At 38.0% G+C, this 26,439-nt stretch overlaps 1 protein-coding gene across 1 annotated transcript in view; it reads left to right on the top strand.

Moving 5' to 3' along the window:
• Positions 1-26,439, top strand: part of LOC127420930 (collagen alpha-2(IX) chain-like) — a 28,445-nt gene extending 2,006 nt beyond the window's left edge. The window contains exons 3-32 of the mRNA XM_051663571.1: positions 1,097-1,132; positions 1,355-1,417; positions 2,479-2,532; positions 2,829-2,864; positions 3,312-3,335; positions 5,976-6,029; positions 6,268-6,321; positions 6,680-6,730; positions 8,605-8,661; positions 9,176-9,229; positions 11,400-11,453; positions 11,602-11,655; positions 12,226-12,279; positions 12,360-12,413; positions 12,504-12,557; positions 12,680-12,733; positions 13,317-13,370; positions 13,885-13,929; positions 14,357-14,410; positions 14,543-14,596; positions 14,949-15,002; positions 15,666-15,737; positions 16,482-16,517; positions 16,647-16,691; positions 16,782-16,814; positions 17,790-17,936; positions 18,492-18,546; positions 20,328-20,516; positions 20,633-20,710; positions 25,231-26,439. Coding sequence (XP_051519531.1) covers positions 1,097-1,132; positions 1,355-1,417; positions 2,479-2,532; positions 2,829-2,864; positions 3,312-3,335; positions 5,976-6,029; positions 6,268-6,321; positions 6,680-6,730; positions 8,605-8,661; positions 9,176-9,229; positions 11,400-11,453; positions 11,602-11,655; positions 12,226-12,279; positions 12,360-12,413; positions 12,504-12,557; positions 12,680-12,733; positions 13,317-13,370; positions 13,885-13,929; positions 14,357-14,410; positions 14,543-14,596; positions 14,949-15,002; positions 15,666-15,737; positions 16,482-16,517; positions 16,647-16,691; positions 16,782-16,814; positions 17,790-17,936; positions 18,492-18,546; positions 20,328-20,516; positions 20,633-20,710; positions 25,231-25,436 — 1,929 coding nt within the window. The 3' untranslated portion in view covers positions 25,437-26,439. The remainder of the gene's footprint in view (positions 1-1,096; positions 1,133-1,354; positions 1,418-2,478; positions 2,533-2,828; positions 2,865-3,311; positions 3,336-5,975; positions 6,030-6,267; positions 6,322-6,679; positions 6,731-8,604; positions 8,662-9,175; positions 9,230-11,399; positions 11,454-11,601; positions 11,656-12,225; positions 12,280-12,359; positions 12,414-12,503; positions 12,558-12,679; positions 12,734-13,316; positions 13,371-13,884; positions 13,930-14,356; positions 14,411-14,542; positions 14,597-14,948; positions 15,003-15,665; positions 15,738-16,481; positions 16,518-16,646; positions 16,692-16,781; positions 16,815-17,789; positions 17,937-18,491; positions 18,547-20,327; positions 20,517-20,632; positions 20,711-25,230) is intronic.

Here is a 26,439-nt window from a genome sequence, read left to right as displayed (position 1 = left end):
CTCACAGTTTGAATGATAATTTTGACACCCAGGCAAAATACATTTTATCATATGAAGAGAGGGCAGGGCTAAGGAGGAGCTTGTTTGTGGGCAGAGTCATATGATTTCTATGATATCCACACATATATACTGTATACAGGGTTGGGGAGTAATGGAATACATGAAATGGGATTACGTATTTAAAATACAAAATATAAGTAACTGTATTCCACTACAGTTACAATTTAAATCATTGGTAATTAGAATACAGTTACATTCAAAAAGTATTTTGATTACAGAAGAAATTACTTTGCATTTTATTGTCATTTGTTTCATTTAATATTTAGTCCTTTCAGATGGAAAACATTTATACATATAAATGATGCGATCCAAAGTGCATTTGAACAGTGGTGAAACACTTTCTTACGATGTGTTACATTCATACGAGCAGACAGAGAAGTAAGTTTGAAGTAAGTTTGGAGCAGAAGAAAAAGAAATAAACCTTGTGTAAATTGTCAGCTTTACGCTAAGCTAAAATGCTATTTCTAGCTATTTTACTTGTTACCAGGCACGATCATATTTGTTTTTATCAAGAAAATTCACGTTGGATCATAATTTCTTTTTTCTAGTAAGACCTTTGACATTAGGGCAAAAATCGTATTCTTGATAATATTTTTTTTTTATTGTTTTCCTGTAAAAATATCTGAAAATCCTTAAACAAGATCAATTTGATTTATCTTGTTTTAGAAACAACACAGCATAAGATATTTAGGTTTTTCAGAGAATGTATTTATAACATGTGAATTTTGTCTTGCTGTACTGGCAGAGTTTTTATAGTCAAAACAAGTGAAAAAAATCTACCAGTGCTGAAGAAGTAATCCAAAGTTACTGATCTTGAGTAATCTAACAAAATATGTTACAAATTACATTTTACAGCATGCATTCTGTAATCTGTAGTGGAATACATTTCAAAAGTAACCCTCCCAACCCTGACTGTATATATATATATACATTAATGAAATTACATTTTACAGATCATCATTGCAGTGGATATTATGTGTCCAGACCATCTTTACTCATATTCTGATCTAATACTTTTTTTTTTTTCACTCTACAGGGTGAAAAGGGTCCTCCTGGCCCACCTGGCCCAGCAGTGAGTAGTCACCATGGATGATAATTTATTTGTTTATTCATATTGAGTTTTACAAGAGTGTTATCTTTGTGCTTTATCAGATAAAATACCTGCTTGATCTGTTAAAATAAACACTTTTATTACTTTGTGCAAAACTTAGGTTCATTTTACGTTATTCCTTTTCTATGTTCGGGAAAGCTGGTGAATGAGTTTTCAAATACTCATGTGTCAATCGTTATATAGGGTCAAAAAGGAGAGCCTGGTGAGCCTGGCCCTAATGGACTTCCAGGGGAGGATGGTATTGATGTGAGTTACACCTCATTTCACCCCAGTTCTGTAATGTCCACCTGCAACAAATCCAACAATTATTGCATTTTGTGATGTAATTGTGAGTAGTTTAGTAGGTTAAATGCAGACTCTGATAAAGCAACTTGGATACAGTAAATGGTGAAGGCTCTTCAGTAAAAGAGAAACACATCCAGTTGAATAGAAGAAAAAAATAATAGTAGAACATGCTAAAATTCAGGAATTCTGTGGTCACAAGGTTATAGATCAGCCATGAATTATACAAGATTATACAACAGTTGTATACAACAGTTCTTGTCCTCTAATATGACTGGATAAGCAGTGTATTTAGTATTACACCCCTGGGACACTATTTGGATCACTCCACTTGTCTGCAATTATAAGGATCTAGGCTAGGGAAAGACGTACATGATCACAAACTGCATTTTTAATATATATATATATATAGTAAGCAATAAATTGGCTGTAAGCTTGTAGTTTCAACCCATTCTTGTGTTGTTTCAATATGCATGGTGTGAAACTAAAAGTGACTAAGCACATGTTTGGAAGTGAAAGATGATCATAATGTTTTATTCAGCATTATGAAATGTTCTCATATTAAGAAACATAAAAAATCTGGTAACATTTTTACACCTGCACTCTGTGAAAGTGATGGAGTGAGACTGAAAGGAGATGCTGGACCTGATGTGCAAGACTTTCTCAGTCACATGCTAAGAAGCAAGCATTCCTTAATGGATTTGTCAGTTAATCTGCTCTGGAATGACAATCCCTTGTTTTCCTCTTTAACTGGAACTGTCAACTTGTGTCATTGTTAGTCTCATTAATCGGAAACAGTCCAAGGGTTGCCATATCTGTGGTAGTTTTAAATATTATTTGATACAGAAGGCATATTGCACATGGAGCAGTATACATTATTGAGCATCTACTGCTTATAAAACACCTGCTTAACCCTAGAAATCACCTTAGAGGTATTAACATGACCCAGTGAATCATTCCATATAAATAATTACTGCATGATTATTCTAAAGGCTTGTTTTTTGTTTTCCCTGTTATCTGTGCAGGGTTTGATTGGGGCTAAGGGTGAAAGGGGCCCTCGTGGTAATCCTGGACCAAAGGTGAGGAAATAATACTTTCGTTTTCGTTATGGATGCATAGAGAGTACACCAAATGTAGATTCATGAGGTTTGTCACTCGGCCAACTAACACAAACACTGCATGTTTTCCTCTGCAAAAATCAAAACTGGAAAATATCCTTTGATACTGAATAAATTACATAAGAGGACGATGACTGAAAAGAATATCATGAATAGCATAATGAATATCATATAATCTCTTCAGTCATTGTTATTCTTGATGAGGATAAATAATGGGATACAACTAATCCTGCATCATTTGTTATTGATTTTCACAGGGTAAGCCAGGACCTACTGGGCCTCCAGGACAACCTGTAAGTATACTGGGACAAATATGTTAGAACTATTTTGTTGTAATAGTTCCCTTCTGAACTCCTGTGGACAGAAATCTTTCTTTCTGTCTCTCCAAAAACAGTACCACACATCAAAATAAAAGTCATTTCCAAAATACCCTAATCCCTTACTCAAATACAAAATAAATCAATTACTTATTAAAATAAATTCAGAAATATTTACTCAGCATACAAACTTAAAAATATCTTAATATATTTGGCTCTTATGTTATAACTATTACTCAGACAAAGATATAGCGCTTACTTCAAGATCACTACTGGTTCCTCTAACTATTCACCAGGTCAAGCTATCGTAAAATAATTAAAAATGGCCTTGCCTTTAATGATTTTAATAAATGTTCTATCATCCAATGTACAAAAGTAATTTAAGGTTGCACTTGTTAATCCTTTTTTTCTTTCTCCCTTCAGGGACCAGGACTGCCTGGACTTCCAGTAAGTAACCCATGTCAATCTGAACCCTAAAGTCCATGTGCAATGCCATTTACAATATGACATATTTCAGAGTGAAACAGGATAATCAATGAGAAAAAATTAAAGCGGGACTTGATTTTATCCATGGAAAATAGATTGGATCATGAAAAGAGGGTATTGCATAGGTTGTGTCTGAAAGTTGAAAATTGCTGCCTTCGAAATCTGTATACGGAGGTAGGAAGGGATGACCAAAGGCACGTCTAGATCCAGTATTTTCATCATATCCTGTCTACTGAGATACCTTAAAGGTGTACTCAGTATCAACCCCCCCCCAGTTAAAAAAGATTTACTCCTAAAGAAATTAATTGAAATTTTGAAAAATATGTTTAAAAGTATGACCACTCACCCATGAAATGAGGACTCTAGTCATATCAGTAACCTTATAAAAGCTGTTTAATTCTACATGGGGTAGGGGCACCCTCATGGGGGCTGCCATATTAGAATCACATGACCAGCTGAATACTACTTGCTTATTCTCAGTAACCGTCTTGTTATTGGACACTTTGACTCTTGGATTAAATTAATCATGGCTGATTGAATAATTAATTTCTACAATAGCATCTGTAACTGAAAACTATTTATTTTGAATGATGCAGAATCTGCACCACTAGGTGTCACTGTAAGTCCAAGATAACACAAGCAAAATGTTACTGAGCGCACCTTTATTCTGGTCATTGTTTTTTTTTTTTTTTTTTTTGGGAAGGCAGTATAGATCCAGCCTTCGATGTCTTTGATATCCCCAAATCCTGTATGTGTGTTTTGCTGGTTGGTTGAAATAAACACGCCATCTCATGAAGTGGGTGAATGCAGTAATTAGTTCATAAATGTCCCATTTTTCTTTTTCTTCCATTACTGGCGAGAAATATGCATTGCAGTTTCTAAATATTTGCTTGGTTATGTCTAAAGCTCACTTGAAATAGTTTTAGAACATTAGACATGACGTTATGATTAGGGCTGTCAAATTAACACGAACCTATTCTGTACGCACTGAATTAACATGTTAATGCGTTATTACAAAATAACGCAAAATATCATGACCCCAAACCATAATAAGGATTATTTCTACCATTGGAACAATTCAATCTTGAAGTACCACCAGGGGGCAGTAAGCACAAATCCAGCTGTACAGACAAGCAGCTGTAGAGGCAACAAACCACTCTTACAGACAGCACTGCAGACAACTACAGACACTGTAGAGTGTAACTCTAAATGCAGGGGTATAGAGACATGTTTTTCTGAGTTTCAAACTACATTTAACTAAACATTGTTTATGGTGCAACACAACCAAAGTGATATGCTCCAAAAGCATCCGTCTGATGCATGTGTATACATTAAAGGAATAGTTCACCCCAAAATGAAAATTGTCTCATTATTCACTTACGCTGATGCCATCCCAGATGTGTATGACTGTCTTTCTTCAGCAGAACACAAATTAAGAGTTTTAGAAAAACGTTGAAGCTCTGTAGGTCCTTATAATGTAAGTAAATGGGTGCCATCAGGCTGCTGGCTGCTTGACAGTCCAAAAGGCATATTTAGGCAGCATACAAGTCATCCACACGACTCCAGTCGATCAATTAATGTCTTCTGTAGCAAACCGATATGTTGGTGTATGAAAGTCGATAATCGCTATTTGGACCTTCAAATAGCCAGCAGCCTGATGGCACCAGTTTACTTACTGCAGAGCTTCAATATTTTTCTAAAAATCTTTCTTTGTGTTCTGCTGAAGAAAGACAGTCATACACATCTGGGATGGCATCAGGGTAAGTGAATAATGAGAGAATTTTCATTTTTGGGTGAATTATTCCTTTAACGTGCTGTTCTTATCTGACAAAATAATGTAATGTATTTTAATTCTCTGAATTATTACATACAAAGTATGTTTTATGTGTAATTATTTAAATATGATTATTTATAATTATTTAATCATAAATTGAATTTTTATATATGTGATTTATATCTGATAATTAAATTAATAAATTGGCAAATCATGCGATTAATTTTATTGAAAATTTTAACTGATTGACAGCTCTAGATATGATGCCTTGGAAGGCTATCATATGCAAATAGCTGTCTTTGAAGTCATTGATTTACTAGGCACTGAGGCATCAAGGCAGCTGCCAAAGCTTTCGGATGCAGCCATAGACAAGATGGTTATTGGGGAGGGGTGGAAAAGCTAAAGGGGTCAGTAATGTTAGTCGAAAAGGAAAGTCACAGAGATTGGACAAGTAATTCGATTTTGATGAAAGATTACAATATACAGTATATTACTTGGAATTATTACAGTGCATTAGCACAATAAGTCCCAGAACATGCATTAAGAAAGTAAATATGTTCATTTTGACTTTAAACCACAAATACATTTTTCCCATACAGTTTTAGAGAGTGATATTCTCACATAAATATCTCAATGCTGGCTGTTTTGGGGAAACAGTTTTGCATGTACTAAATTGTTTTGCAATGCAGACCTAACAAAACCTTATGAAGTACATATCTCTGTAGAACGTAGCCCTCAGAGGTTACTTATAATCATAGATTTGACAGCACAGTCTAAGTTGTCTTATAAACAAGCATCTAATTTCACTCTTCATTATCTTGTTACAGGGAGCACCAGGTGCTATTGGGCTTCCTGGACAAATTGGGCCTACTGGGCCAAAGGTGGGTCTTACTCTATGCATCTTCATAATAACATAACAACATGCAATTCTTGCCTGGTTAAGAATACTGCTCAGATTTATCCATTGTTACTTACCAAGATCACCGTTTTGGTTGAAGTTTAGCCAATGTTAATAGTAAAATTGGGGAAAACATTAAAGAATTTCTCTCATGTAAACCCATGTAATTAAATGGACCACTGAATAATGGTCTACATTCACTCCAATCTCTCATCACACAGGGCGTTATGGGAAGTGCTGGACCTCCAGGATTACCGGGACCGCCAGGCAAGCCTGTAAGTCCCTGTAATGTTTCACAGTAATGTGTCAGCTTCATTTTGAAATGCAGTTTTCTCAAGTGAAACCACAAAATTTGATTCTGTAAATAAAGTTGTGGAGCTAAAAATATTGGCTAATAGTGTCAGAATTGTGAAAAATTACATCTCATCTTATTACTGCTGCATGTCTGGGCATGTGTTTTATTTCATTTTCTGCTTTATTTCATGTCATTTCTCAAAGGCACCCATTAGTGATCTGCTTCAGAACACTTTTCCTTCATAATGAATATACTCTCCAAACATATTTATTTTCTTCTTAGACAACTACATCGATATCCTTTTTTTTCTCAATTCTTTATCTCTCTATCAATTTCAGGGTCAACCAGGAAAGTTTTTGGGTGCAGAGGAAGGCAGTGCTGACTTCCAGGTAAAGTGGTTTTTCCATGATTTTTCCATGCAGGTACATGGCAATGGCCATATTACCAATACTATAATTGCGATTCTTTGCGTATAGTGTACAGTTATTCAAAACTGTGATGTATTCTGATTTTTTTTACAAACTTGTTTCAATTTCATCTGCATTGGACTTCTGTGATTTGCGCAATTATATTCTTAGTTCGTTCTGAGTTTGGCTTTTGGTCAAATAGAAAAAATGTTTTCCCAAAACTATTCATAAAAATGTTTACTCTTGCATGATAATGCCCCACCCCAGCTCTAATAGTGCATCTTTGTATGTAATATTTCCCCCCTGTGTGGCATAATGCAAATGTTAACACATCAACTTTCCTGTATATTTCTTTAATTGCAAAAAAAATACAGTTTAGCACGCTTTGTGATGTTACATTATGTCTTGTCTTACATTAAGTCTAGTCATTTTTATTTGTATAGCGCCTTTCACAACACACATCATTTCAAAGCAGCTTTACAGAAGATCAGGCATTAACAGAAGATAAAACTGTAATATTGTGTAGTTTGATAAAATATGATTGTGTATTGTTTTAAAAAAGTAATTAATTAATAATTGTATTTATAACCCCTGTGAGCAATCCGAAGGTGACTGTGGAAAGGAACACAAAACTCCATAAGATATTGGTTAATGGAGAAAAATAACTTTGCGAGAAACCAGACTCACTGTGGGGGCCAGTTCCCCTCTGGCTAAACATGATGAATATAATGCCAATATTACTTATGTATAGTGCAATTCATGGTTTAAAATTATTAAACAAAGTAAGTGTTAAGGGTCAGTGTTTAAAACAAAGATTTTGTATGAACTGTAAGATTAATGACTAATGTCTTTGAAGTCCATCCTGGATTAACTGCAGGAGTTCACATAGATGCAATTGTCTTTGTTAGTTGGCTGATGAAGGGTCTTGTTGGCAATTAATTGATAGTCTATGTATGTCATTTCAAGAGTGTAGTCCATCATTAGACCGAGGTGATGTAGGCAGAGATCAGTTCAGTGCATCGCAGTTCAACCTGGCCGGTAATTTCGGTGAGGTCTATCCTAAGTCCAAGGTTCAGGCAATGGCATATGAAGTATCCCATGTCTTATGGTTGGAGTTGGCATCTGTTCATCCTCTGAAGTCCATTGTAATAGACTGAAGTGATGTTTTGCTGGCACCGGCTGCTATTAGTCATTATCACACAGTGACACGAATTACATTAATACAAATAATCCTACACATTTTATACTGCATCCTTTGATTTGCCTGACTGTTGCATTACCTTTATTGCAAACTGCTCTAATGTATGCCCTAAAATGACAACAATTACTATTTTTGCACTGTTCTCTTTGACTTTATTTTTATTTTTTGTCCAATCAGAAACTGATCTTCAGAAACTGCTCCACCCCTTATTGATCTCAGCCTTCATAGATGATATATATGTATATATAATGAGCTTCATTAAATGGTTGCCATCAAAGGCTCCTTCCCATTTGTATCTCTCTGGATCAAGAGCGATAGTAAGTCCTAGGGCTGTGATGTGCGTCCAGCCTGCCAGGAGTCTGCTGCACAGCATAAGGGAAATCACGTGGCAGATTGCTTGACTGCTTCTCCAGCACTGCGCCCAGCTGGAGCCCAGTACAGTCTGGATCAATACTTATCATCCATTTACTGTAATTATAGGTTGCTGGTCTGAGATCTAAAATGAATCCAAGCCTATGCTGCACTTTTTGCAATCAGCTGTTATGGCTTGAGTTAAACAGATCTGATTGTTTTGCCTGTGTTCTGTTAAAAGTGATCAAGAGATTTGGAAGCTGAGTTTTGTACTTTAATCCGATGCAACAATTTTGTGTTCTAGTGTCCAACCAACTGTCCACCTGGGCCAAAGGGTCCTCAAGGACTACAGGGAGTGAAGGTTGGCAATTCATATTATTTCCATGGAGTTGAATTGACTGTGAAAGCATATATTTAAGCAATAAGTTATGTAAGGCCATGCTGTATTACTGTAAAATGCAGAGGACTACCTCTAAGCCTTTCAGCCGTGACTATATTCTCACTACTGCACAGCTTTGAAGGTCTTGTTGCTTTTACAAAACAGTTACTTGTAATAAAATACATAAAAGAGTACAAATGTTAAGGACACAGTTACATTAAAAGGTTATTTATAGAATGCAAATTCATTAAGTGTCATCCTTCTGCCATAAGGTATAGTCCCTGAGATGTATAGTATATGATAGCTGAACATTATTCTATGGGTGCTGAGCAGCGATATACAGTAGCTAGCTACTGTGTATGGTGTATTTAAGCATGGCTGTAATGATGTAGGGTATTGACCAATCAGCATTCAGGACTGGAACTATCCATAAAAATAAAAAAGCTTCTGTGTGGTACAATTTAATGACTGATTGTGAAATTATTTTTCCTCACAGGGACATAAGGGACGTGCTGGTGTATTGGGAGATACAGGAAGCATTGGAAAACTGGTATGTTTTTCTATCTGGTGATTAAATTAATATTTTATGAAACAGATACTTTTTTAAACAATATTATATAAAATTATAATTTAGGTAAAAGTAATCCATAAGACTCCAAATCTTCCAAATGGTTGGTAGAGATTACAACCAAATAACATATTTCAAACATTTATGTTTGATTGGTGCATGTCTTTCTTGTAAAACACACTAATTGTACTATTTTGCCTGGTACCTTTTTATGCTTTATGAAATACATTTTATTTCAACTATTTCTGGGGGAGAGAGACTTGAGCTACATACATAATCCTGCCTGTAAAAAAAATTTTTAAACAAATAAATTAATTATACAGCCCATAAACTTTAATAGTTAACTTTCAATATAACTTACAGTAAAAATAAAATGTGTTTAACTTTCCCTGTGGTGCCACTGACGTGCACTGCAAGAGCAACCTCAGAGACATGAGTTCTGGTCCTATGGAAACCAGGATATAATCTTGTACACATAAAGAATGGTAAGCGTGATTCAGAGGTTGCATGTTCGCTCTAAAATTACACTTTCACTCCACTGATGATTAGATATAAGGTTAGGGGTAGAGCAAAGTCTCTTTCCAGGCAAGTCAGTCCACTCGGCGACCATCTTGGGAATGCTCCCGGGAAGCTAATTTTTATGGATACAAGCAACATAAAAGTACAGCTCTGATCTATTTGAAAGGGGGAAGACCGAAATCTTCCAAATGGTTGGTAGAGATTACAACCAAATAACATATTTCAAATCAACAGTAGAATCCGACAACAATTGTATCATTAACTGCACTTCTTAACTCAGATCACATGAAAAAAACGGAATAGTTCACCCAAAAATGAAAATTCTCTCATCATTTACTCACCCTCATGTCATCCCAGATGTGTGTGACTTTGTTCTGCTGAACACAAATGAAGATTTTTAGCGGAATATCACAACTCTGTTGTTCAATACAATGCAACATTTTGAAGCTCCAAAAGCACATTAAGGCAGTATTAAAGTAATCCATAAGACTCCAGTGGTTAAATCCATAACTTCAGAAGCGAAATGGTAAGTGTGGGTGAGAAACAGATTAATATTTAAGTCCTTTTTTTTACTGTAAATCTCTACTTTCACATTCTTCTTCTTGTGTTTTTGGTGATTCATATTCTTTGTGCATATCACCACCCACTGGGCAGACAGCAGAATTTATAGAAAAAAAAGGGCTTAAATACTGATCTGTTTCTCACCCACACCAATCATATCACTTCTGAAGACATATTTAACCACTGGAGTCTTATGAATTACTTTTTTGTTGTTGTTGTTGTTGTTGCTTTTTGCAGCTTCAAAATTCTCTGTGGAATTCACTCACATGTGCCCATATGATCAACAACACTTCCAATTTGGCCACTGGGGGCAGTAGTGATTTCACAAATTTAAGTAAGCACAAACTAATTTCAGCAGCAGAACTTTTGACATACCGTCGCCAAATTCACAGTGCAATCAGTCTTTTTTGTTAGCTGTATCAAGCACGCAATATCTGCAGCGTACAATGTTTGCATGATAACATTCAGAGTGCAACAAAAAGATGAAATGCTGAAGTGCTAGGCAAATAAAACAATGTTTATTAAGCTTCCAGATCATGCTTTGAGGTCCCCTAGTATTCTTACAAAGCACAAACCCACACAGTCCACCAAAAGAGTAGGATTATGAGCTAATGGAGCCCCAAAAGGCATATAACTTCCACTAATCTGGATGCAAGACTCAAGATAGAACACACTGATCCAGATGAAAGGAAATGGGGGCCGCCAGGTACTGAGCAACTACTGCACTGTGAAATTAATCTTGACTTAATGAGCCCCACAAGGATATTAGGATAGACTACAGGAACAAAGTTGATTTGACTATAATGCAGAGCACGACTTTCTAAACTAAAATTTAAAGTTGTTTGAAAGTGTTGTATGACTATGGATTTTACTCCATGTCTATTAGCTTTGAGGCCATATATGCTACTGCTATATATGCTAATGTACTTCTTAAAGTTGACTAAATTACCTTTAAGCAAACATACAGATTTAGAGTCTTTCTGTCTTTGAGGTCATACCAAATAATAATGCATAGTCTGTGACCAAAGAATAAGGATAAGTCTCATCTTTGTTTATGTCTTTATTTTTTAAGGGTTCAAAGGGTGATGTCGGAATCTCTGGGGAACAAGGAATACCAGGCCCTCCAGTAATGTATTTATTTCTGTTCTGGTTTGTCTTTTGCTCCTAGTCAATAAGCACATTTAAGCCTCTCTTGCTGTTATATCATGGCAAGTAACTTTAAGTTTCTTAGATCCACCATGGAGTAAAATGTCTGCCTTTCTCTATCACTAAAGGGACCACAGGGTTTGAGAGGGTATCCGGGAATGGTGGGGCCCAAAGGCGAGACAGTGAGTCACTCATTCTCAAAATATTACATATTATCTCTTTACACTTGGACTGTTTATGATTTTGACTGGCCTGATTAGCTAAAGACAATACTTCAGAGCAGGTTATGCCAAATAGGAGTTATGCAGCAACAAAGAGGGTAACACTGTCTGTCTCAGGCTTCTAGTCATGATTATAAACAATACACATTCTGCATTTCTGTAACTGGGGGTGGGTGGTTTGGTCCATTAAGTCATATCTGTGATTTATTTTATTACATAGCCTTGGATTGTGAGATGACTAGACAATAAGTTTGTCAGGCTGTATGACATTTAGACATTATCAGCTAAATAATCAAAAGCTTGTATCTGTTGTAAATTTTAGCCTCCCCACAGAATTGTACATAAGAATTGATTTGCATCTATGGATTTTATTTTACTCTGAGAAAGCTCAGTGGACTCTAAACAAACACTGAACAACTTCAGCTACTTGAGCATGCCAGAACTTCATAGAATCAGTGGAAAAATGTTTTTGTTCCTTTATGTTCTACCATTGATTTAAACGTTTTTAGTGCTTTACATGCTCTGTTGCAGGGACCCCGTGGTTATAAAGGCATTGCTGGACCAATTGGTATCCCCGGACGCCCTGTAAGTTTGCATGTGTTTGAATCCATTTACTTGTCATAACTGATAGAGGACACAATATTGACACTTACTGTGCAATTCAGGGAGAAGAAGGACCCCAAGGACCACCTGGAGAGCCTGGTGATAAAGGTGACATGGTAAGTGTTAGCAAACTGTGTTATTTTAATCATGTCCATCCATCCATCCATCCGATGTACCGTTAATGAATAACTGTTGTTTCCTTGTAGGGAGAACGTGGTATAAGAGGGCCTCAGGGAGTGGTTGGAAAGAAGGGAGAGAATGTATGTTAAAATCTCTAAAATCTATATTACAGTTTCACTTAAAACACATCCATGAAATTATCTTTTGATAGTTAACCTCTGCAACATATGTTCAAAATAATTTTATTAATGTGTACTGTCAGGGTCTTCCAGGAATTGATGGAAAAGATGGCACACCTGGCATCCCAGGAATTAAGGTAAGGACTGTATGGATGGCTATTTTTCAGTCCAACAAACTGAAGGGTCTTAAATTATTTTGAATGGCAGCCATTCAAAGAGACACATGATATGACATACCGTAGGTAAAGAATAATGTACAGTTGCAAAATAAACCCAAACAATGATGATCAAGGTCATATATCACCCCATAGTTCTAATATTTTGTGATACTGACCGGCTGGCTGTACATTATCCTGCGTATTACACGACTAGTTACAAAGTATATAAACAGTTGTGTAAGGGTTAGGAAGAGATAAGGATAGGAAAATGGGTGGGGATAGGGGTAGGGTTGGGGAGAAGAATGAGAATGTGGAGGGATACCAGAGACATGAATTTAGCACAGCACAGCAATGTAGAATATCGATTGCATGGGACATTTTTCAGTTACATAGTTTAGACTTCATTATACAAAACTACTTGACCGCAGTAGGGTGAATACAAAAAGTGGGTAAAGTGGGACACTTTATTTTTGCAATTAAGATGAATGGCAACACTTTACGTGTATAAAACCGAAAATAATTCATGAAAACTCTCTATGCACTCTCTTATGTCTTTCTGTAGGGTGCTCCAGGACAGAATGGAAGACCAGGTGCTCCTGGTCACCAGGGAGATCCAGTAAGTGAAATTAGTTCTCTGTCAATTTCATACTTCATTGTCCCTTCCATACCCTACATACATGTAGCATTTGTCAATGTTATATGCATGAGGAACAAACATCCCCATCTTCCTCATGTACTCTTAGAGTCCATTGTGTACCTTGTTATATAAGGAATATTAGAAAAAGAAAAAAGTGAAAAGTTCAGTGCATTTTTCTGGCAATAGTCCCTGTGTGACATTCTTGGCCTCGCTATTTTGGAGCTTAAACCATCTTGAAATTGCTCCTGCTAACAATTTATCATCATCAAACGTGACTCTCTTGTCAGCTTGGGGTAATGGAGCATGCTGGTTATGTTACAAAACATCAGAATGTACCTGCACAACACATAATGCAGGAGCCTTCTCTAACAGGATGAGTTATTGCAGTCTTGTTCTGAAATCAGCACAGAGTATGGGACAGACATGGAGCCCTCCAAGGAGGTCTACAGGGGTCACTTCATTTATTGTTCACACAATTTTTCAAATTTTTTAGGGTTTGCCTGGAATCCCAGGAGCCAAGGGTGAATTGGGAGTTAAGGTAAGATCATGAGAATATAATATATATATATATATATATACAGTATATCCATGTTTTTGTAGATACTTCATTTAAACTTTAAACCATTGTTTGGTGTTTTGGATGTGTATTGATACTGTACCAGTGGTCAGGAAAACATGGAAAATGTGCACTGTTATATTTTCCTCATTAGAAATGTTTTACCCCTGAAAGAAATAATAGTGACTTGTGTTTAAAATCATTAAAAAAATATGTTACAAATAATGTATACACACATTAGATGAAGACTCCAGTCATATCAAGCTTATTAAAAATGTTATAAGCAGCCTGAGTGGGTAGGACATAACAACACTGGCTCAACCAATGCCACAAGTTTGGGGCGGGACTAACTATTTTGTTTGAAACTTGTTTAATAACGGTCATTATGTTTGTTCTTTTTTCTATTTAGGGTGAGCCAGGGCCCAGAGGCTTGATGGGAATGCAAGGTGCTCCAGGACCTCAGGTATATCATATTCTTCAAGGACATTGTTTTCCTCCCTCTTTCCGCAGACTCCTCTTTCAGATTTGTTGTGGCTTCTCAGCATCTAGTTTATTTTGGTATTTATATCTTTTCTTTCTCTCCTCACTTTCTCAGGGAGAGCCAGGTCCTCCAGGTGAAGCTGGCATGGAGGGAGTTCCTGGGCCAAAGGTGAATTTGCCATCCTTTACCAATAATGTTATTGACATAAATACACAAAGGGGCAGGGACAGTGGTGGCTCAGCAGTTAAGGCTCTGGGTTATTGATCAGAAGGCTGGGGGTTTAAGCCCCAGCACTGCCAAGATGACACTGTTGGGCCCTTGAGCAAGGCCCTTGACCCTATCTGCTCCAGGGGCACCGTATCATGGCTGACCCTGCACTCTGACCCCAGCTTAGCTGGGATATGTGAAAAAAAGAATTTCACTGTATATGTGCAAATGTATAAAGTGTGATAAATAAATAAAATGATTTATTATTATGAATTATACAAGATCCTTCTCATCATTTTATCTCCTTCCTCAGGGTGACAGGGGAGAGAGAGGACCAGTTGGGCTTCCTGGTATTGTTGGCTTGCCTGTAAGTTTCTTCATAATTCATTGCATAGATTTTTCTGCTATGGTATAATCAGGGTTCCCACAGTCATGAAAACAAGGAAATATCTGGACGTAATTGTAAAACTGTGATTTAATTCGTAAATACATCACATAATATCATAATCAGATAGATCAAAATTGCTCTTTGTGAGTGCAACATTTAAAACAGACAACATTTTTATTTAAAGTAGAAATATAATGCATTTTATAAATATAAACGCAAGTTACAATTATTGGGGTCCAAACACATGTGGAGAAGATAATCAAATTTGAAAGCATAGATCCTGTGGATGCTGTTGATCCTGGATTTTTTTGGTGGCAGATTTCAACTGCTTTGATCACAGATGCACCAATAGGATTTTTGTAAATTATAGCACTACCTATCATTGGAAATTGATGATTGATTTTGCATGTGACCTCAAAATGTTCTGTTGTTCATGTGAACCAAGCTCACAAGTGAAATTATTCTTAAACATCCTTATCCAGTAATCATGAAAGAATGAAAAAGTCATAGAAATGCATTGGTTGAAAGGTGTGGGAAGTGAACCCTGTAAGACATGTGAACACACAATGATGAGGGCAATAATTGCTTTTGAAATCTATTTTAATATTCACCCTCCCTGTATGTTTCTCTATTTGCTCACAGGGAAGTAAGGGAGAAAGAGGGCCTATGGGTGTGCCAGGGGCTCAGGGTCTAACAGGAACAAAGGGTGACAGGGTTTGTGTTTGTGTCTACTTCAACATATATGCATGAGCAAACCAATGAGCCACTGAACTGACCTCCTGAAAGTAAAAGTTTACCCAAAAATGAAAATTCTGTTATCATTTACTCACCCTCATGTTGTTCCAAACCTGTATGAATTTCTTTCTTCTGCAGAACACCAAAGGAAATGTAATTCAGAATGACAGCCTCAGTCACCATTTACTTTCATTGCATCTTTTTCCATACAGTGACAGTGAATGGTGACTGAGACTAACATACTGCCTAACATCTCCTTTTGTTTCCACACAAGAATAAAAGTATGTCATATGGGTTTGGAACAGCCTGAGGGTGAGAAAATGATGACAGAATTTTCATTTTGTTGTTGAACTATCCTGTTTAAACTGGTAAAGTGTTGAAGTATGGCCACATGATGGCAGTCTTCACTCATGTTTTGCAATGTTTTTCCAATAGAGGACATCTCATAACTCTTACAGTAGATAATTCATGTCCATGTTTCCCAATAATACCCCTCAATCTAGCATGAAATATCCTCTTATGGACACTTTAATGTTTGTTGTCCTTTAATCTACGATATCCTTGCCGTTTAATACATTGAATATTGCTGGTAAAAAGCCTGTTGATTTAGTGAGCTTTGAGAGTATACTGTAAAATAAGTTATACCCACAATAAATTGCCTGTGCCTCACCCATTAGGCTTGACACTGAGAGATATCTGATCTACAATTGCATCTACTTACAGGGATTTCAAGGCAAAGTGGGAGCAAAGGGAGACGTTGTGAGTATACCCTCAGATAAATATATCCCCATATTTATGGAGAGAAATGGAAGCCATATATCATAGTGCATATCATAAAAGATAACTGGTCAGGGTGACACTGATACATCGAACCTGCTTCCTTCACAGGGTGATCCTGGTGTAGAGGGATTGGCTGGAGAGAAAGGAGAGAAGGTAAATAAAGCTGTAGTCTGAAGACTTTTTTAATGAATTGCTTCCAGCAGACTTTTGTTCATTTTCAAATCATGTCTCTCCTTCTAACAGGGACAGTCTGGTGAGCCTGGCCCTAAGGGACAGGTAAGGACTGCATGAAGAACACAGAGAATGATTCACACATTTAGTTCAATTCATTCTTTGTGCTTTGATTTGTAATTAGGGCAGGATGTGACAAACAGTACCTTAAAGGCAAAGTGTGTCATTTCGTTGATGTTAAAATACTTTCTTCTATCCTTGTTTAATTTGCAAAGACAACTAACTATAAGCAAGGCATCCCGAGACCTACACTGACCGAGGACCCCTTTTCATATCAACTGTAGGTGCCACAACATTTTCTATAACAAAGTGGGTTCTTTTGACTTTGGCCAGTAAGCAACTGCCTAAACATGCCCTAGCAATCACTGATAGTACCTCAACAACTGGCTAGCAACCACCTAGAACACCCTGGCAACACCCTCGAAAACACTATGAAAAAACGTATGGACCGTTCAGAACAGACGTGGTCTTGAACTAACACGCACGGCGCAGCACAATGATAATGACAGAATGTAGACATCTCGAGACGTGCTTTAAAAGTTAAGATCGTTTTAACCTGACACGGCATCAAAAAATGTGGTGCTTCTGTGTGAATTTCTGAAAAACACCGAGACACAGCGCAACACTTACAGACACCTGTCTAGTGCTTGTTTTTAAAGGAAAACTATTGATAAACAGTGCAGATGTACTGTAAGCATTGCCTACTAGCCCAAACGCTTTCGGTGTGAACAGCAGCTAACAATGGCTTTGTGAGTACTGGGAAATTATCAGGCCAACTCCAGCATTGTAATGCTAAGATTTGCCCTGGCAAGTCACTCACATTTTATTCTGAACGTTTTAAAATTTAGCTATTTTTGCAATTCCGTTAGGTGTTGCTGGTGGTGCAGGAATGACACACTTCACCTTTAATATTATGCATTATATTTGCCTTCAGAATGAAGACAATAGTGTTTTTTTATTTTTTATATATATTCTTTTTTTTTTACCTCATGTCCTTAATTATTGCATCCTCTATCACAGCAAGGTGTGACTGGTGATCAAGGGAGCAATGGCCCTACTGGAGATCCTGGTAAACCAGGAGACCAGGGACCCGCAGGCCTACCTGGTCCACGTGGCCTTACTGGAGAAAGAGGTGTTCCAGGAATGCCTGGAATACAGGGACCGGCTGTGAGTGTCTGACATCATCAACAAAGTGCCATAAAATTGTTCCCAAATTACAGTGGCCCAAATAAGTTGTCAGACACTGAAGTGACACTTCAATTTTGAAAGCAGAATATCAAACCAAGTGGCATCTGTAAGAAAATGATGCTGAACCTTTTCTCAGAACTAACTTCACATGTCTTTGCGTTTTTTGCAGTGACTTTTTTTAACCTGGTGCCATCCTGCTTTAAAAAAACGCACCACTTGGTTTGATATTTTGTATTTTTATACATTGAAATCCATACAAATGTGGCTTAAGTGTCCAAATACTTTTCTGGGCCACTTTATTTTTGTACCCTGACCATTATAATCATACTGGTTGCAAGAAAGTATTCTATTCCTCTGTACAACAAAGCTAAAGTGTTGCATCAGTCAGACAGGTTGCAGTGGGCATGCAATGCTCAGCACAATGTAAGAGCACTTGCAGAATATAATAAGAACCCTTAGGGGTGAAGGAAATAGACTTACAAAAATGTGTTCCCAATATTTCCAATTTTTATTTGTTTTGATATCCCTTTCCAGGGCCGTGATACTTCAGATCAGCACATCGTTGATGTGGTCCTGAAGATGCTTCAAGGTGAATAACTACCATTTTCTCTTTTCATAAACATGAGATTACCCACGATTGCCATCCAAATTGACTGCAGTCAGTGTGTCAAAATGAAGGCACAGAAAGAGCAAACTCCACATGGCACATTTCATCCACAGAGATGTATTAATCTGAAACACCTCAGGGACAGCTTTCCTGCCAAACACTGCAGACTACACAGCTATTTATCTGCTGCTCTAAATGGACTTCCTCACACAGTTTTCTCAGGCACTGTCAGTCTCTGCTCTCTGGCCTTCTATTTTGCTAGAGATGACCAGAACTGGCCCATGATAACCTCTGTTGGCTCCCACCATTTCACAATGTAATCCCTCTGTCTTTCAGTCAGCCTATTATTGCAAACACACAATTGCTTATACAAACCCACACACACACACAGACTGAAGGGACGAGAGGATTTCTGGTTCATACCACACAGGGAAGCAGTTTCGATGTGGAGATTTGCCCACTGTGACACCTTGAGAACTGGTCAACAGATGATCATCTGACACTGTTGTCCAGCTCTGGGTTTTATCTTAATGATATTAAGCCAATGTTGCAGGACACACTACGAGATGTGCTTGTACTCTGCACAGTTCTGTAGGTTCTGCACTTTTTGCAGGTTTTTATTGCTCTGACCCTGACCATTGTCCAAGACATTTATTGAAAACAGACTGTATTCACATAACCCCTCATATTGCATATTTAAGCTGATCTCACCTCCCTGAAGAAATGACCAGCATATTTGGATGCTGGTTCCCAGTATGATGTGCTTATTTCCTTACTAGGCATTATAAAGGTGCTGTAAATGAGGTAGCCATTCTGGAACTTCTGTCAGACTTTGGGGCCATTCACACTGGCTGGATGTATTTCCGAAAGAAAAAAGCTAGATGCAATGCTACGAATAGAGCAGAACTTTTTTAATAGTTAAAGTTATTTTTATTTTGACACGGTGTCTAAAAAGGTGACACTTCTGGGTGAGATGCTGAATAAACAGTGATACATGATGCAAAGGTCAAATATGTCTGCCTAGCGCATGTTTGCAGTGGAAAACTATTTTAAAACAGTGGAGATGGGTGCAAATACACGTTTAGTGTGAAGGGCCCTTAGCCACTACATTGATTTTCTTTCCAAAACCCTGTCCTCCAAAGATACCATTGAGGCAATTAGTAGTAGTTAGAGATGGAGCAGGGGAGCAACGGCACATCATCTCAGCATTGTCAAAGGTGTCAAAAGTAGTTATAGCAATTTAGCGTTTTGCTAACAACTGCTTAGGCAGCTGATTATTGTGTTTAACTTAACTGATCCTACCAAACTACCATGCACTCAGCTTATTGCTTTCAATATATTGGCTGCGTTGTGAATGTGCAAAATTTTTGATGGGCAGAAAGCACCAAATCTTCAGATATGCCAAACAAAGAATATGAGCACAGCCCACGGTCACATGCTTTTTGGACTTAACAGAGTATAGGGCTGTCACAGAAACAGGTGTGATTTTCCAGGACACTATTGATATCTGTCAGGTAATAGAGAGGAACATTCCATAAAAAAATGCTTACACCACCTTTAAGTAGCCTAACCTGCAAAACTTCCTCAGTACACCAGCTTCACCAATTATTTTGCTGGTGAACAGATGGGCTATGCTGGTCCACCAGCTAGACCAGTGAGAAACCAACACTAGACAGCATACACCAGCCTGAACCAGCATGGAAAACTGGTCTTTCCAGCAAGTCTGAACTCACCATTTTTGTGTTGTTGTAATCCACTGACAGAGAAGTTAGCTGCTGTTGCGGTTAGTGCTAAGAGAGCGGTGCTGGGTGGAGCAGGTGTCATGGGACCTCCAGGTCCTCCAGGACCACCAGGGGCTCCAGGACCTCAGGGTCCTCATGGACTAACCGGCGCCCGTGGCATTCCTGGCATGATCGGGGGCCCAGGCCAGATAGGCAACACTGGCCTTAAAGGTGAAGTAATTCTGCATGTCTACCAAATCTAATTCTTACTCTTTAGAAGATACTATTAGGCAACATAACTAAACATCATCTCCATCCTCTGCCCATTATATGTTGTTTTTTTTAAGGGAAGAGGGGTGCAAAGGGAGAGAGAGGAGATCCTGGTCGACCACACCCAGGCCCACCAGGACCACCTGGACTGCAAGGTAATTTCAAAGTGTACCTGTGAGCATATTAACTTGCCATAAAGTCACTTTAAGGCAACTTCACTCAGCAGCAATCTTGGCAACTTTCCCGGACAGCTATTTTTGAGTCATCCAAGTAGAGACATCGACTTCAAATGTACCAAACATTTCAATACTGTCAGTCAAAATTACATTTCTTTGTCCAGCTAATGTGCATGCACATTCAAGAGGGGGAAAAAAAATAAGCAATGCCTTTACCAATAAGGGTGCATACACATTAAAGTAAGCTGTAATGGAGCATATGACGGATAGGAATGCATAAGTTTAATTTTGTCTGGGTAAAAAAAGCAGAAATCAAGTGGGAACACAGAAAATTTGATTTCAGAAAGCTCAATTGGCCTCTCTGAAATTCTAATTTTAATTGAAAGGCAGGATTTCCTACAGTACATTCCAGCCGCCATATTCAGCGTTGAGATTTCTCCAACTAAGATTGGCCCATCTTCGATTTCCATGCCACCTTCCACTATGGTGACAGGATCTCCACTTTTCATTATGTTATTGCCAACATACTGTTATTCTACAGTCATGGTTGAGGGGTTTTCCCAAATCCATAAACCAAGACCAAAATCTCTGACTGTCAATCATACTAGAGCTGTAAAGGCCAATTCACACTGCCCCAACAAATGTCAACAAACACCAACATCCAACAATTGTTGGGTTTTGTCGGATCAGTGTGATCACCCTGTTGCCGTTTGTTGGTGTTCGTTGGCGTCTGTTTTCACCGATTCAGCATGTTTAATCGGCATTTGTCAGGTCTTGGAATGTTTGAGCAGTGTGGAATGATTTTCCAACAAACCCATGACAATGATGTAAGCGTACCTGTCAACTCACAGAAAATGAATGTGCGTGACCGCACCTGCATTGACAGAGCAGGAGAAACACAGTCAACCATGAATAATACAATTTTTGTTTGCGAACTTGTTAATTAATTTGGTTCCTTTCTAAAGAAAACAACTTAATGTTAATGTTGGGTTCAGTAGTTTGTGTGGGAATATGTATAAATAGGCAAGACACAGACAGAGATTAATTTGTGCTGAAGCACTCTTTTCACTCGCATGAAAAACACAGATCCTTTATTTAAAAAAAATATTATTGCAGTTTCTCCAGAACTGCATTGATATTAACTTATATCTGCAATAATATAAAATGTGAACTTTCCCCACATTTTATGGACAAACCTCATGTGTAAATTAATAATAATAATAATAATAATAATAAACTATTTTATATAGCACCTTTAAAAAGGCCTCTCAAGGTGCTTTACATAGAAAAAAATAATTGAAAACAGAAGTACAGCGCATAAAACAGAAAAAGCATGCATCAAAAACAGTTAATAATAAAACACGATTTAAAGTAATAATAGTAATAATAAAAAGACAAAATCATCAAGTAAAAGCTATCCTAAAGCAATTTGTTTTGAGATAAGATTTATATACTGTAGGTTAAAAGACTGTGCTTCTCTAATATCAGAAGGAAATTAATTCCACAGTTTTGGAGCATAATAAGAAAATGCCCTATCACCCCTAGTGCATAGACGAGGAACAGTTAAAAGACCAAAATTGGAGACACGAAGATCATGTTTTGGAGTGTAATGGGTTAAAAGCTCTACCAAATACTGAGGAGCCAAACCATGCAAAGCCTTGTATGTAAGCATGAGAATTTTAAAATCTACACAAAACCTGACAGGGAGCCAGTGCAAGGATTCCAAGATAGGAGTGATGTGATCACTCATCCTGGACCTAGTTAGGATTCTAGCTGCTGAGTTTTGCACATATTGCAATTTATTTAGTACAGATTTAGAGACCCCAGCAAGAAGCGCATTTCAATAATCAATGTGAGAAAAAACTAAAGTATTTGTCAGCTTTTCAGCCACAGAGAAAGATAACATAGTGTGCAATCTTGCAATGTTTCTGAGATGAAAAAAGGAAGTTTCAACCGTATTCTGCACATGTGGATCAAATGACAAACTCGCATCAAATATAACTTAAATATAACTTTATAGTTTTGTTTGAAACTATAAAGCAGGGCCATCCACGGGTAGAGTTAAAGAGCCAGCTTTACAAAGTTGGTGAGGAGAGCCAATGAGCATAACGTCTTGTTACTGTTAAGACAAAAGAAAATTTTGAGTCATCCATATTTTTATCTCAGAAATACAGTGCAATAGAAAAGTGACTACCACATTATCACCAGGTTTAGAATGAATGTAAATCTGTGTGTCGTCTGTGTAAAAATTATAATTAAGACCGAGTGATCTTAAGAGCTGACCAAGAGGAAAAATGTTAATACTAAAAAGTAAGGGGCCCAAAATAGAACCCCAAAGTGAACTGAACCAATCTCTGACCTACATACTCCCAGAGAGACAAACTGCCTATGATATGAGAGATAGGATCTAAACCAGTTTAAAGCAGTCGCTGAGACACCAAAGATAGTTTCAAGACGGGTAACCATTTTTTTTTTTTTTTGCCGTCTTCCGGTGGAACTCTCGTAATGAACGCTGAACATGTTTAATCAATTATACGTAATATTTATATATTAAATCGCGCATGTTTGGCTTCATTCGCAACATCTTCCTTATCAGTCGTCTTCAAAGGCGTACAACGACATGCAAAGTTGCAAGTTTGTTGGATCATTGTGAGCACGACAGTTTTGTTTCTCAGCATTCTTAATACAACCAGCCAGCTTTAAAATGTTGGAAGTGTTGGTGTCAGTTGGTGTTTGATGGGGCAGTGTGAACTGACCTTTAAGGCAGTCACACACCAGACGAGAAGCACCACGCCACATCGCGGCTAGGACACGGCACAGGTATCAAACACAGGGCATGTTGATGCAGTTCACATGGCAGACTACACACAAAACCTACCAAGGTTTTTCCCTTCTTTTTTTGTGGGGGGGGGGGGTTCTCCCCTTTTCTTCCCAAACTGGCATGCCCAATGTGTTCTGGGTCCTCGTGGTGGCATAGTGACTCGCCTCAATCTGGGTGGCGGAGGACGAATCTCAGTTGCCTCCGAGTCTGAGACAGTCAATCCGCACATCTTATCACATGGCTTGTTGAGCACATTACCACAGAGACCTAGCGCATGTGGAGGCTCACGCTATTCTCCACGGCATCCACGCACAACTCCGAGAGCGAGAACCACATTATTGCGACCACGAGGAGGTTAACCCAATGTGACTCTACCCACCCTAGCAACTAGGCCAATTGGTTGCTTAGGAAGCCTGACTGGAGTCACTCAGCATGCCCTGGATTCGAACTTGCAACTCCAGGTGGGATAGTCGGTGTCTTTACTTGCTGAGCTACCCAGGCCAGGTTTTTCACTACTTAAAGAATGAACAAGGCTAGGGTATATAATATATGCCCATTGATAATGTTTTGGGTCTAATTTAATGGAAAATATTCGAACTGCGCTCCGTGGCGTGACAGAAATTTGAGCAGCCTCTGGAGTTGTAGGTGGGCACCGCCTACAGATGCCGAGTGCGTACATTCATAGAAAACAATTGCTTAGAATTTTAGAATGTGCCATGTCGTCTACCAGACGTGTCCGGTGTGCGACCCCCTTTAAGCTACATTCACCAAACTTGGCACAGAGCTACAGACTGTTCTGACTCTGGTTGCTATGTCTTTCTAACTGATCATGCTAATGCTTTTCCAATAGCAGATGATCTAAAATCCCCAAAACCTCATAGACTTACATTGACCGAATGATCAAATGGGCAAAGAAAGACTATTCAAATTCCAACTGTAAAAAATTCAAATGTAAACAAACCCTTTTTCTGATTTTCCTGTCTTGTTAAACCAACGTCAGTTTGTTTGGACAAACTTTACCCTTCTAGTTGTTGTTTTTTTATTGTTATGTTGGCATGACGAAGCCAACATACTGTTATTCTTCAAACTTGGTTTAGGGTTTTTTTCAAAATCCCTAAACTGAGGCCAAAATTTCTTACACTAACTCCCCTCAAAGCTTTCTAGCTACATCCACCAAACTCGGCACAGACCTTCAGAATGTTCTAGAATAGTGTGGTATATCTTTTCTAACTGATCGGACTTACGGTTTTTGCACAGCAGATGGGCAAAAATCTGAAAAATCCCATAAACTCACATTGACAGAATGCTCAAATTGGCCAACGGAATTCTCGTTAATTCAAACCCTAACTCTCAAAAATTCTAATGTAAATCAACCCACAAAAGGCCTTTAATCTGCTTCAAGTTTCTCTCTCTCTCTCTCTCTCTCTCTCTCTCTCTCTCTCTATCTATCTGATGGTTTATCTATCTATGTGACAGTCTGTCTATCTATCTTGCTGTTTGTCTTTCTGTATTGTCTGTATGTCCATTAAACTTCAGAATTATAAAACTAGTCAAAGCCAACATCAAATTTTGTCTTGATAAACTTTACCCATCTAGATCAGATATGAGATTTGACAATTTTTGAGGGAATTTCAAGTAGCTAGTATACCTGAATGTGTTTTGTCCTGGTCTCCCACAGGTCCTCCAGGTCTTGACGGTGTTGCCCGCGACGGTAGGCCAGGCGAGAGAGGACCACAGGGTGCAGCGGGTGAGGCTGGACGCCCTGGCAAAGCAGGTCCTCCTGGTCTACCTGGGTATTGTGAAGCAGCTGCATGTTTGGCAGCCTCTGCCTACACTTCTCCTAGACTACAAGAGGCCGGCACAGTGAAGGGCCCATCCAATTAAATCAAGCCCTTTACTGGGGCATAAGAACATCTGGAGAAAAAAGGAAGGGAGGATTTATAGTGGAAGGCATGGAAAGATGGGCACACAGGCCTTCTCTTCATTGCACACCATTGTGAGGGGGGGAGCAAACAGTTGTTGCCTGGCATTGTAATTTTTGTATGTATTAGGACTGTATGTGTAACATTTGATGTCATCTATGGGAGGCAAGTTTTATGTTGGCAATGTTAGTTGTTGCTGGTCTGTCCCATCCCACTACAGAGAGACGTGAGAATGTTGTCAATAAAATTACAGATGACATCATCAACGTGCCCTGGATTAGAAAAACTGTGAGATTGACTTTCAAACAAAGGTGCTGATTTTTGTTTTGTTTTGTTTTTATATTATTATTATTATTTTTTTATTTCATCTGATCCAAATTACAATATGATGAAGGATATCGATGCGGCAAGAAATGATCTTATTATTGAAACAATAAAAAACAATTTAAAGCTAGTCTACACCCTTCATTAACAGATTAAAATACCTTGTGCTTAAGTAAACAGCTTTCCCAGCTTGACTTGATAGCTCATGTGTACATTATGTCCCAGTTTGTACTGCATCTGTCTCAGCCATTAAACAATGCCTTTGATATTTTTTTTCTAGGTGAGACAGAGGTATGCTCTCATTGACATATACTCTGGATTCCATGCTGTAAATCTTTGTAAATGTGTATTAATTTTGTATGGACAGGGTGGGTTTAGAATATAAAACAGAGATGCAAAGTTAATGAATTTAATCAGCATTCAGGACCAATCACCATACAGGTTTAATGCTCAGACTTTTTGGTGAATGGCTGAACCTGTATGTCACTTTACCAAGTTGCTGTGTGTTATGTACTTTGCCAAAACAATAGAGGAGAACTGATTATCTTCATTAACAATTACTATTTATTGTTCTTTATTTGGTTCGTCTGTAAACACTCAAGTTTTTGCCTGGTTGTTCAGATTTACCCGACTCAATAAAG

Source organism: Myxocyprinus asiaticus, chromosome 30 (assembly GCF_019703515.2).
Source record: "Myxocyprinus asiaticus isolate MX2 ecotype Aquarium Trade chromosome 30, UBuf_Myxa_2, whole genome shotgun sequence".
NCBI classification, from domain to species: domain Eukaryota; kingdom Metazoa; phylum Chordata; class Actinopteri; order Cypriniformes; family Catostomidae; genus Myxocyprinus; species Myxocyprinus asiaticus.
Note: the sequence above shows the minus strand (reverse complement) of the source record. Positions and strands in the feature narration are given on the sequence as shown.